This window comes from Archocentrus centrarchus, chromosome 15 (genome assembly GCF_007364275.1).
Source record: "Archocentrus centrarchus isolate MPI-CPG fArcCen1 chromosome 15, fArcCen1, whole genome shotgun sequence".
Taxonomy (NCBI): domain Eukaryota; kingdom Metazoa; phylum Chordata; class Actinopteri; order Cichliformes; family Cichlidae; genus Archocentrus; species Archocentrus centrarchus.
Genome location: NC_044360.1, coordinates 18,375,548 through 18,387,652, shown reverse-complemented (window position 1 = coordinate 18,387,652; position 12,105 = coordinate 18,375,548). Strand labels below are relative to the sequence as shown.

At 42.7% G+C, this 12,105-nt stretch overlaps 1 protein-coding gene across 1 annotated transcript; it reads right to left on the bottom strand.

Moving 5' to 3' along the window:
- Positions 1-1,119: 1,119 nt before the first annotated feature.
- rrp12 (ribosomal RNA processing 12 homolog) lies at positions 1,120-11,973 on the bottom strand. The gene is made up of 34 exons (XM_030747920.1): positions 11,742-11,973; positions 10,656-10,879; positions 10,379-10,462; positions 9,381-9,457; positions 8,918-9,023; positions 8,719-8,835; positions 8,438-8,576; positions 8,227-8,354; positions 8,035-8,133; positions 7,848-7,939; positions 7,650-7,761; positions 7,451-7,551; positions 7,227-7,341; positions 7,005-7,147; positions 6,753-6,874; positions 6,599-6,663; positions 6,337-6,499; positions 6,023-6,177; positions 5,320-5,387; positions 4,591-4,684; positions 4,339-4,497; positions 4,151-4,231; positions 3,965-4,070; positions 3,752-3,859; positions 3,503-3,660; positions 3,326-3,417; positions 3,076-3,231; positions 2,792-2,964; positions 2,592-2,702; positions 2,467-2,513; positions 2,300-2,375; positions 2,139-2,206; positions 1,972-2,054; positions 1,120-1,876 (listed from the first exon to the last, which is right to left on the bottom strand). The coding sequence occupies exons 1-34, from the start codon at positions 11,878-11,880 to the stop codon at positions 1,774-1,776; spliced, it is 3,864 nt and encodes a 1,287-aa protein (XP_030603780.1). The 5' UTR covers positions 11,881-11,973; the 3' UTR covers positions 1,120-1,773.
- Between the last annotated feature and the right edge of the window lie 132 nt (positions 11,974-12,105).

The following is a 12,105-nucleotide window of genomic DNA, read 5'->3' as shown; positions in this document are numbered from 1 at the left end:
ACTAGAGGCCAATTTCAAGCCAATTGCCAAGTCACTATCAAGTGTGAGCTTTACCAAGGAGATGCTCTGTCCCCACTGCTGTTCTGCATAGGCCTGAACCCCCTCAGCCAGATCATTAACAAGACTGACTACGGACATGGATGACATCGAGCTTTATGCCAGGAGTACATGAGACAGATTCACTGATCCACACCACTACAATCTACAGCAACATCGGAATCTCATTTGGACTCAAGAAGTGTATTCGTATGGTAACAGAGAGGGAAAGGTAGTCAGAACTGAGGGGACTGCATTACCAAAAGGCAACATTGCAAACACTGAGGACAGCTTCAAGTACCTTGGAATGTGCCACCAGCAGACAGAAGAAGTGCCTGATAGAGAAATCCTACCAATGGCTGGACAAAGCTGGACTGACAGAGGCACAGAGGTACTAATCATAGCAGCACAGGAACAAGCTCTAAGAACAAGGTCAATAGAGGCTGGGGTCTACCACATCCGGTAAGGCCCCAGGTGCAGGGTGTGCAGAGATGCCCCTGAAACAATTCAGCACAGAACAGCAGGGTGCAAGATGCTAACAGGCAGGGAATACATGGAACACCGTAACCAAGTGGTTGGCACAGTATACAGGAAGATCTGTGTCAAGTATGGCCTAGAGGTCCAAAGGTCAGAATGGGATACGCCCCCAAGGGTGGCTGAGCGTGACCGAGCTAAAATCCTGTGAGACTTCCAGATAAAGACAGAAAAACTGGTGATGGCTAACCATAGTAGTGGCGGACAAGCAGAGGAAGAAAGCCACAGTCATACATGTAGCAATACCAAGCAACAGTAACATCAAGACGGAACACAATAAGCTTGAGAAATGCCAAGGGGTGAGAAAAGAGCTAGAGAGGATGTGGAAGGTGAAGGCAACAGTGGTCCCTGTGGAACAACAGCCAAGATCTGTGTCCAGAAGAGCACACTCATAGGAACAGCTAAGATACTGTGCAGAACCCTCAAGCTTGCAGGCCTCTGGCAAGGAACCCTAGCCTAATGGACAAAGACTGCCCACAGATGTAGATGATGATTGGTCTGAGAATGTCTTGAATCAGTCCACAAGTTCAGCTCAACACCTCAGAAACAATGACACAGAGTTTAGACAAGACGATCAACATCAGTCTGCTATTATCTGACTCATTCTGACGCAACTCATCAGGGGAAATGAATCATATGAGTGGAACTGTATGTTAATCCCCCACAGCACAAGCCACCTACATCTTTTCAGTGTCATGCTGGAAGTAACATTTTTCATAACCCAAAGTGGTAAAATATGTATTTTATGTTTCAGTGCAACAACCTTAATGGTACATTTTATGTAAAAGCTCCACGAATACTGCTTTTCAACTATATTTCAGCACCCTCAAGGGACCAAAAAAAATAAAATAAAATAAAAAAAAAACAAAACAGGGCACACATCAGTCTTCCATTTACAGCTGTAATGTTTGTATATTTCAACACAAATACATTTATGTTGAGAAATATTTATCTGATGTACAGCCAAATGATAACAAAATCCACAAAGGCAGAGCCTTTAATGCATCTGCTGTTGTGAAAGCTGTTTGGGAACACAAAGATGTCACAGTTTAAAAATAAACTGCTTTCACCTTTCACTGTCAGAAACACACACAAACATACACACACATCCAAAGTTTAAGTCAACCTTTTGGTATGTTTATGAACACACCATTGCACACAATGCATTTAGAGTCCAGTGAGAAATATATTTGATGTTTTTTTTCAGGCTTTCCTCTTTTTCTTCTGCATTTTCTTTCCAGACAGCGCCCCCTTCTGGGCTCCTCTCATCATGCCCTTGAACTGGCCCTGCAGTTTGGCACGTTTCCTTTGAACAGAGAATAAATCCCCCCCCCAAAAAAAAGTGAGCAACCAAATTTTTAGAGGTTTATGGGTCTACACAGTAAAAAGTGATGCTCATACCTGCGATTCAGCTGGGCTTTCTTCAGAGGGATATACGCGTAGGGATCAAGCTTCCCTTTTTTCTTTACATCTCCTTTTCCTTTCTGAGGAATTTAAGATAAAACCACTCAGATCTACAGTTTCCAACTAGGACCACATCACAGTCCAGTTACTGCTGTCAAGCTCACCTTTGATTTGTAATCAGCTCCAAATTTTTGGTCATGTCCCAGGGCTCTGTGGATACCTGAGCCTCCAGCTGAGTAACAACAGAAGATAAGTATAATCAGTATGACATGTTTTAAGTTGCTTAAACTGTTGCCTTTTTTAAAAAAAATTCAATTTAGGTGACCTTTATATTTTAACTGGGGTTCAATGTCCATGTGATCAAAGTTGTCATCTTCAAACTTCCTCTTCTGTGACTTTTTCTGAGGGTGTTTTGAAAGGACAGAGTAAATAAAACAGTGCTGAAATGTCCCAAAAAAGACAAACTTGGTAGGTTAAACTTTAAGTACTCACACTTTTGACTCCAGCCTCTTCAAGGATATCTTCCATCTCGCCTCCATCTGGGAGGAGTGTACAGTTATCGTCGCTGTCTGGTCATACATTAAGCAATGTATGAAACAGTACCAGATCCCACTTACCTTTGTCCTTTGCATCCTCCTCGTCATCTTCTCTAATGATCAGCCGTCCGTCTGAGGTCACTTTAAAGCCGTGGTCAGCCTTGGCACTCTTTTTCAGCTCCGGGTTTGTGGCTGAAAAACAACAAAACAGTATACTTTTGTTCAGAAATTTAACCGCAGGCAGAAAGCACCCATCAAAAACAACACACAGATGGTCTTACCTAGCACCCTCTGGGAAACCTTGGGATCAAGGAAGTTAAGTGGGTCATCTTCCTCTCCCTCTTTGAGCCATGCCCGTCCTTTCCGCTGTTTGCCTGCTTTCTTCTGAGCAGCATGAGGTTTTCCTTCATCCTCTGACAAATCACTGTCAGACTCAGCAAGAATGTCCTCGATGCTTAAAAAGAGAGGGCAGAAGGTTTTTGTTTTTTGTTTTTTTTTTTTAAAAGGAGGACGTGGGTAAATGTGTAATGAAAGGCAGGGTTTTATTTTGGAAACAGTGGCCTACCTTTCGCTTTTTGCTTTAGGTGCCTCCTGCTCGCTTTCAGAGTCGCCCTGCTCCTCTGTGGCCTGTTTCCGCCTTTTGTTGCGAGCCTCAGCCTTGCGGATGTTTGTCAGCACCTTGTGGTGCTCTGCGGGCAGCATGCTCTTCACCAGCTCAAAACTGAGAACATAGAAAGAAAAAACAATCACACAATTAGAGCCTCGAGCTAGCTGCCAGTGCCCAGGTGATATCGCTAAGAATGTGGCACCCTTACCCAAATTTTCTGATGAATTTAGTGAAGATGTTCTTCAGTTTTGTTCTGAAGTGTCTTCTCAAATCATCCCTGATGTTTCCAATGCCTTCCATCTGAAGGTAAAGAGCAAAATCTTTAAATCAAAGCACAAATCACTTCAAAATGCAGCTCCCATTAACTACTATGTACAGTGCGTACCATGACAGTGACATGCGAGGCCAGTGTCTTGGGGTCCATGATGAAGAGGATGACCTTGATGAAGCCTAAAGCAGCCTTGACTACCTCTCTGGTATGAGATGTCAGCAGCAGACAAATGTTGTGCAGCAGCTGCTCCATGGTGGTCACCTCTATAGAGTCTGGGAAAGAAAAGGCAGTGCACTAAATCCAGTCCAAAACTCAAATCTTTGAAATCAACACCAGTAACTTGCAGATCGTCAGTAGGCCTACCTTTGTACTCAAACACTAAGCGTGTGAGTGCCAACACTGTGCAAGTGATCATGGTGACTGAGCCTGTGAGTCCTGCATACACCAACACCAAATACTGCTCCATGGCATCTGCATCACAGATAGATCCTCAATTAATACTAAACTTTTACAATCACCCTGTCTAAAGAGAAATTTGTGAACATGCAAATTTAACAGAAATAATACGTGTGTTACCTTTACTATTTCCACAGAAGCGGACAAAAGCCTGTCCCATTTCCACCAGCAGATTGTAGGCACTCTTACGAGCCCCAACGGACACCTCCTTCGTACATATGATCACCTGAAAGACAGAACATCCTTATATATCTCTCTCTCTCTCCATCTGTGTGTGCTTTTGCCAGCACTTATTTGTGTTGGTACCTCTGGCAGCAGGGCAGTGATAAAGTCTTTGTGTTCTTCATTTAACCTTCTTACGATGTGGCTCAAACACTTAAGTCTTGGCTGAGGAAACAAACAGGAAGATAAAAATCAGACAGCACTTTATACTAAGATATACAGTCCCATTGGATGTCTTGTTTACTTTGTTTCTCTTTAAACAGCACACTCACCCTTTTTGCTGGTGAAGAGGCATTTTTCAGAGTCTCAAGCAGCACAACTTTGAGTGTTTCCAGATTAGACACGACAAACAATTTACATGCATCTCTCTCTCCTCCGCACATCTCTTCTAGCACACGGTATGCCTTCTTCTGCATGCTTGGCTCTTTTGTCTGAAGAAAAAAAAAAAAAATGCAACAGACACAGTTAACAAGAAATATACTTAAGTTTAATGGGTTTAAATTTGAAACTACAAGTGCCCTCACCTCCAAATATGGCCTAATCAGCTCAAAGGTTTTAGTCATGGTGACCTCGTCGACAAACGGAGCCATAGCAACGACAAGGTCCATCACAGACAGCCTAAGACATAAATGAAGCCAAAACAAAACAAAAAAAGCTATTAGACTGGGAAAGTAAGCATACTGATATATTTGCCCTTTTGTAAAGTATACTGATTGACCACAACACTAAAAATGAGCCTCAAATTCTGTTAAGGTCACCCTTGTAAGACCAAATAAATGCGATCATTTGGGCATGGACACAGGAATTCTGGGGGTGTCACGGGGGATGACAGTGGGTGTGGGTTGCAGGATGGGGCCTTCAGGGAGTGGAATTGGACTTTTTACTGGTGCGTGCCATGGAGTATTCCATGGGAGATGGGAGTGTTGGGAGGCTAGGTCTCAGGCATATTCTTCAAGCTGTTCATGAGCAGTTTCTGTGTAAGGCAGGGTGCACTTTTATGCTGGAGGAACCTGCTGAAATTTTAGGGGGTGAAATCAGGGGTGCACTGGGTATTTTTCAACCCTGTTTACGTGCGTGTTGCATGATATCCACATGAATGGCAAGACCCAAGGTTTCCCCAAACAGATGATTGCACATTTTCAGAAGATGTGCAATGTCACCCACTTTTTAATACTGTGGCTCATTAGTGTATTTAAGTCACTGATTAAGAAAAGATAGGATGTTATAGCAATATATCCCTATTTATGACCTACCGTGTGAACTCATTGGATTCTGTGCTGGTCAGCCTCTCGGTGGCTTTTTGCAGGAACGTGCAGATCATCTGAGGATTCAAATTTTTATTAGTGATATACAAGCATAAGACTTTAATCTTTTAATTTAGGAGTTTTCAGTCTCATAGCCACAGGTGCATAAAAATCAAGTGCAGTCTGCCTTTACAAACATTTGTGAAAGAATGGGTTGTTAGAAGGAGCTCAATGAATTCAAATAAGCAACACTGCAACAAGTCAATTCATTAAATTTATTCTCTCCTAGATATTTGACGAGCAGCTGTAAGTGGCATTAATGCAAAGTGGAAGAGTTTAGGAACCAAAGCAAGTCAGTCATGGAAGATCATGTAAAGTTGCATGGGCGGGGGGGGTTCGCTGAGTGCTGAGGCATATAGTGCACAGAGGTTGCCAATGCTGTGCTGCCTCAATAATTGCAGGGTTCCAAACTGCCTCTGACATTAACATCAGCATAAAAACTGTATGCCAGGAGCTTCATGACATGGATTTCCATGGCCAAGCAGATCCTGCAGGTATAATGTGTAGGTGGTCCAGTACTTCTGTCCATATAGTGCATGTTGAGCTCTCAGTGGCTGAAGAACTTCAAAGTGTTCGGTATGGCAGCAATGGCATGTAACTTCATGAAAACACTGTGCAACACAATACAAGAAGAAGAAAAAAAAGTGCTTACCTGCATTTCAGTGGTACTTAAATAGACTTTGATGGTGTCCAGCACAGCCATCCTGTAGGTTCCAGATTCTCCATCTGCAGGCTGCTGGCTATACACATTGAAAAGGATTGGCAGGAAATTCTTAGAGAAGCGGCCCACTTCAGCCTTTTCTTCCTCTGCAGAGATAGAGCAGACAAAACATTTAAAAATTAAATAAATAAAAAATAAACTGATTTAGGAAATTCAAGTGCTGAGTAATATGTTTTTTTTTTCTTCCCCACCAATACACTAAACATTCTACTGTTTTCTTACTCTGCGAACATGAGTCTTCCTACCTGTTGAGCAGCTCTTGTTGATGATGGTGCGTAGTGCCTGGCACACTGTGAGTCTCAGGTCTGGCCGTTCATTAATAGCCATACCAAGAGTGCGGGCGATGCCTTTAAAAGATGTCAGCAGGTCCACAGGACATGTACAGAAGCCAGGAAGCATGGTCCAAATCTTAATATATATATAAAAAAAAAAAAGCATATGTAGAAGAATATTAATGATTCATTAAGTGTTTCTGCTTACTTATTTAAATGGAGTCAGTAAAGGTACCTGAAGCTGCAAGGTGTCGTACACTTTGGCCTCCAGTTTTTGCCCTGCCTGCTCCAACTCTACAGCTGCAACACAATCAAAGATCCAGCAATCACTACACACAATCCAGAAAATGTCCCAAACCCTTAAGAGGAGCATCTCACACTTGGTTTACCTCTTTGTTTAAGTGTAGAGGCCAATGGGAGAAAATAAGAAGTGAAAAAACTAAGATGAGTGTTCTTAACATGATCCCGTATGACCGGGACCAGCCAGCTGCGTGGGAACTCCAAGTCGTCACTGAAAAAAACAAAAAACAAAACACATCATGTACAATTTGTTAATTTGCTAAGCAACCAAAAAAAACAAAAAAAACAAAAAAAAAAAAAAAAAAAACAAGAACGCTGCTCCACAGTGTTTGTGTCCTTACTCATAACCAGTGATGTTGAGAGGCACAGCACCCAGCACCACTTCAGGCCCCATACTCTCTACAGCTCCTCCTACAGCCAGGTCCAACTCACCACTGAAGGTGAAGTGAGGAGTGGAGCGCAGGTCTGCCAGAGATTGCAGAGACTGCCCAGGACACAAAACACAGAATTAAGCAAACTTATCTTACTTCAGTTACTTAGCGATCATTGTTTGGTGTTAATACCTTGATCATGATGGGGTGAGACTGTTTGCCTGCAACTCGATAGAAGCAACCAAGGATCTGCAGCACAAACGGCCAGGAGGCATGAAAGCGATAGGACAATCCTTCTTCTACAATACTGGAACACACATGCACAGACACAATTGTGATGTTGAGCATTTACAAGTAGTTTCTGAGAAGAAAAGGGAAAAAAAGAGACTACAGGGCTTAACACATAGGGGTCTTACCGAAACATTTTGCAGATGTAGGAGGGGTTCCCTGAAGATGCTGTCCCGGTGACCGTGCCCATTTCCTCCATATGAGGGGCAACACATTCAGTCAACAAAGTCTGGAAGAGATAATCAGAAATAAATATTCATTGGGAGCCTGCACTCAAGAATTCAACACCTTCACATGTTCACGTTACCCATCTTCAGTGGCCCTTACCTTTAGTGTGTTGGTGGCTGCAGAAACCACCTGAGTGTGAGGTGACAACAGGCAGGACATGGCAGCAGAGAAGAGCCGAGGGAGGTGACCCAAACTCAGAGAACTCTGCAAACTAGAGGACACAGAGGCTGTGGACCAACAATCGGACTGGAAAATGCACAATTACAAACATCTCTTGTACTTTTTTAAATGTAATACCTGGCCAGGTGAATGTGCGCCTTCTCCATGACAGCAAGCCAAGCCAGCAGAGGCTGTAAATCATTCTCACTGGGCAGGTAATCATACAGAGCCTGGAGATTAGACATGAGAACTGAGTTTTTACACCAAGCTTTGCATTATAACTAAAAAAAAAAAAATCACACTCGCTTGATTTGTATTCACTCACTGTGATGATCTGTGCGTTGAGCTCTGGTGAAAGCGCTGAAGCATTTGGCTTCCCACTGAACAGCATATGAAAGGCCTGCATGGCGCTGGCTGTCACCAGCTGTAGTTAAAGACATTAACAACTACATCTGAGTGTCCGTGTTTGTGAATGAGGGGGATCTGGCTGCACCTATGAATATTTTTGTGTTCTCACCACATGGCTGAGTGTCATCACTCGCAGCAGAGTCTCACAACAGGACTTGACAGCTCCCAGAGGAAATGTCCCCATCAACTCCTTCAAAAGGCCAAGCACATGGAGTGTGGTTGTGTCCTCTTTGCTGCCTATGGGGAAAAACACAAACATTACCACAACCTGGTGGACAACCAGAGTCATACAAACCTTCCTAACAAATGTGACGTCTTACCTCCTGCTTGTTCCATTTCTTTTATGCAGAACTTGGCTGTGGTCACTGCAGCAGGATGATTGGCTGGAGCATCATCTGTAAACAGGAAGTCACTGCCTCTAAGAATGGAGCACACACCTTGCTGTGCCGCTTTACGGACCTGAAAGGAAAAATGTAATGGTGCAAATGTTCTCACTTTTAGTATCTCACTAAAGTTTTAATGCCATGCAAGTAGTAAATCTAAAAGAGACTCAAAGCATCTGTTCAGTCTGGCTGAGGAGTTCTTAGCAAGTGGGACTTGCCTTAGGCTTGCTGTGCACTGTGAAGCTGAGAAGGCCATGGTAAGCCTGAAGAGTAGATGGGTAAGTCCACACAGATGCATCCTGCTTCCTCAACAGAGTGGCCAGACATGACAGTATCTGCAAATGAAATAAATAAAACTAATTATAGCTGTAATTTTCAAAACAAGACCCAAACAGAAGGAGAGACAAATCCACCTACCCATCTGAGTGCTGAGGTGGCATCAGACGTGGCCTGCTTGGACATGACATCCATCAGAGCCTTGGTGGTGTCGGAAAACTTCGACCTGAGCACCGGAGCAGGAACCCTAAGGAATGCAACACATCAAGCAGATGGAAAAATGCAACACACTTGTGGAATTTAATGTGAGGACTACAAGCCACATTTACCAAAACATTCATTCAGTGCTTTATTCTAAACACTTTAAGGACTCTCATTTATGGCCAGTTCAGAATCACCTGTTAACCCAACATGCATGTCTCTGGAAAGCGGGAGGAAGCTGGAGTAAATCCAAGCTGGCACAAAGAAAACTCACGCTGGCACAAAGAATGTGCAAGAGCACGCAAACTCCGCAAAGAAAGTCTCAAGCTGGGGTTCTAACCAGGAGCCTTCTTGCAGTGAGGCCACAAAGCTATTTAGTATTATTTACGTGTGTAAGCCGTACCGTTTCATGACAAGGTTGAGGAGGTATGCCACTGCAGCCTGGGATTCTGCTGTATCCACAACCTCCAGCGTGGTCATCTAAGGAAAAAAAAAACAAACAAACAAAAGACAGATACAATGCATTTTCAGAAGCAAAACCATGATTTACTTTGACTTTAAAAAAAAACCACAAGCTGTTTGATAAGATCTAAAAGAATATCAGAACAAGACCAATCACTGATGGGGTTATCCTCCTACGATTAATGAAAATCTAAAATTAATTTAGAAGTCAGGATAACATTACAGCCCCATTTGATAACAGAATACCCTCCAGCAGGCATCTGATCACATTCTGCCCTAATTTGGAAGAGATTGATATTCTTTAACATTTCTATAAACACCTTTTGGTATCCACATCCGAGAACAAAAAAGAATTACAACGTATATCACATCACATTACATCCATGTGTGTACAAAAATGACTACATAATGCCCCCATACACCATAATCTGTTGATATCAAAGCATTATACATATCACTATAATCATAAGGCAACCATGTTGTTTACAGATGAGCAATATTTCTGAGCAATAGAGGCAGTATATCATTAGCATATATTATCACAGCATAAGCAGCCTAAAATCCTCCATGTTTACTCTCCACTTCAGATAACAGGGTTCTAGCAGTGGTTGATCGCCCAACTGAGGCATCGTTGCGCCGGGCTGAAAATGTTACCGGTTCGCTATCGTTCGTTCCCCGGAAACCACAAGGATGTTTTTTTTTTTTTTTTTCCTGGCTAGAACCCTGGATAAATACAGCTAAAGTGTACAAAGAGTACTAAACATCCAGGAATTTGAATATCGTGCTGCACATCTTTGAAGAGTAAAGAACACATGCGCCAAATTTCATGGCACAACTCCTTGTGGTTTTGGAGTCAAGACCGGAAAGGTAAAACCCCACAGAGAGATGAACAGTATGATGACAATATCCTCCCACTTAAAAATAAAACAATAAACTCACCAAGGCAGCGAAGTACTCTGTTTCAGTCTCCTTCCCTCCTTGACTACGGATCACTTCAGTAACAGCTGCCAACACTGCACAGATCTGTAAAATACAATGTTCGAGCTACTGTACAAGTACTATCTTGGATTTACAATATATTTATATTATGGCCTATATCATTATCCTAGGTCATGTTCAACTTTTCAGCGCTACCCTAAATTTTCCAGCTTTGCTTAAACTGCAGACATACAGCTATAAACATACCACACATAACCACTATAAACGTAACACTTACCTCTTTGTGTGCAGCTGAATTAGACTCCCAGAAGCGCTGCACCTTTCTAAAGGTGAGGTTAGAGCAGTCCGACAGGCCACTGAGGAAGGTGCCGGAGCTCCTTTGTGATACAGTCTCTTCTGGCTCCTCTTCCATTGCAGCATCTTTACGGCTGTTGAGCTCCAGCGGACCGGCCTGCAGCTCATTATGAAGCTTGAGAGCATCAACTGTTAGATCACTTTTTCCTGTTCAGGGAAAGAAAAAGATAAAATAAAACACAAACACACACAAATCTGACTTTCCTGGAAGTTTCTAGGACATCAGTTTCCCCTTCAGTATTATGATCACCATTGTGTTATTTTGTTCTGTGAATTTCAGAACTTTACTACACTAAACACTAACATCATCTGACTAAGCATGCGCTTGACTTGCAAAAGATTTTACTTGGAAAAAAAAAAAAAAAAAAACTATGAGCTCCCTGAACAGGCCTACCTTTTTGACTTAGCAAAAGATCGATCAGGAATCAATAAGGGAATTGGCAGAGTCTGAGCTAAGCAAATCAATAACACCACTGATAAAATCTTACCACCAGCCAGCCTTACTTTTATTACATTATTCTTCAGTTATTTTGGGTCATCATAACTTTGCAGACCAGACATGTAAAGGACCGTAACTTGCGCTCTGTTCACCCGATGTGCAGGATGTAAATCCCCTCAATGTTGTTACACATGCTGTTAATCATGAGCACACTCCACGTACAATCAGCTGGCTGCAGAGCCAAAATAACCACCTTTGTGTCTAATTATTTACACTCTTTGCACTCTTATTGTAAAGTATATCGTTTTCAGGGTTAGTAGTTGCAGGCCAGTTACTTTTACACAGTTAAAACATGGTGTCTTTGAGTCCTTGAGCTCCAAATACACAGCAGTTGTTGCTCATAAGCTAAAATTAAAATGACAAACGAGTTATTTAACCTGACACAACGATACACACAGGGAAATATGAAATGAATGTTGTGAATTTAATGCGTCTGCTGACTATGGCACAAAATAAAAGGATTAAATGGCTAACACTAGCCTGAGACCCACGTGTAGAAGGAAAGCTTACCAGTGGGTCGGCTGAAGAAGCGGCTCTTAGCAGCCTGCCGAAAACGACTCGACTGCGGGTTTGAGTCGCTGCTGTGTCCCTTCTTCCACCGCTTGAGCTTCGACCCCGTCCCAGAGCGAAGTTTCCCCGATTTAACCATTTTCGGGAGAGAAAATAATCAAGTCACACCACCAACTATCTTTGACTCTGTCGCCTACCAAACTACGTCACAGGTTTGCTCACGTGTCTGACCCGGCCTTGAAGTTATGTTGCCCGAAGATGGCGCTGTCCACCACAGGCAGCATAAATAACACTAGCATGGATACAGCTACTGTGACTGCCATTATCTAAAGAGGACTATGACCTTTTCTGCAGATAATGGACC

Coding starts and splice junctions, on each gene's coding strand:
- rrp12 (XM_030747920.1), bottom strand. CDS start 11,880: ATGGTTAAATCGGGGAAACTTCGCTCTGGGACGGGGTCGAAGCTCAAG. Junction 2,376..2,466: donor AAGAGGCTGGAGTCAAAAGT/GTGAGTACTTAA, acceptor AAACACCCTCAG/AAAAAGTCACAGAAGAGGAA. Junction 1,877..1,971: donor AAAGCCCAGCTGAATCGCAG/GTATGAGCATCA, acceptor CTCTGTTCAAAG/GAAACGTGCCAAACTGCAGG.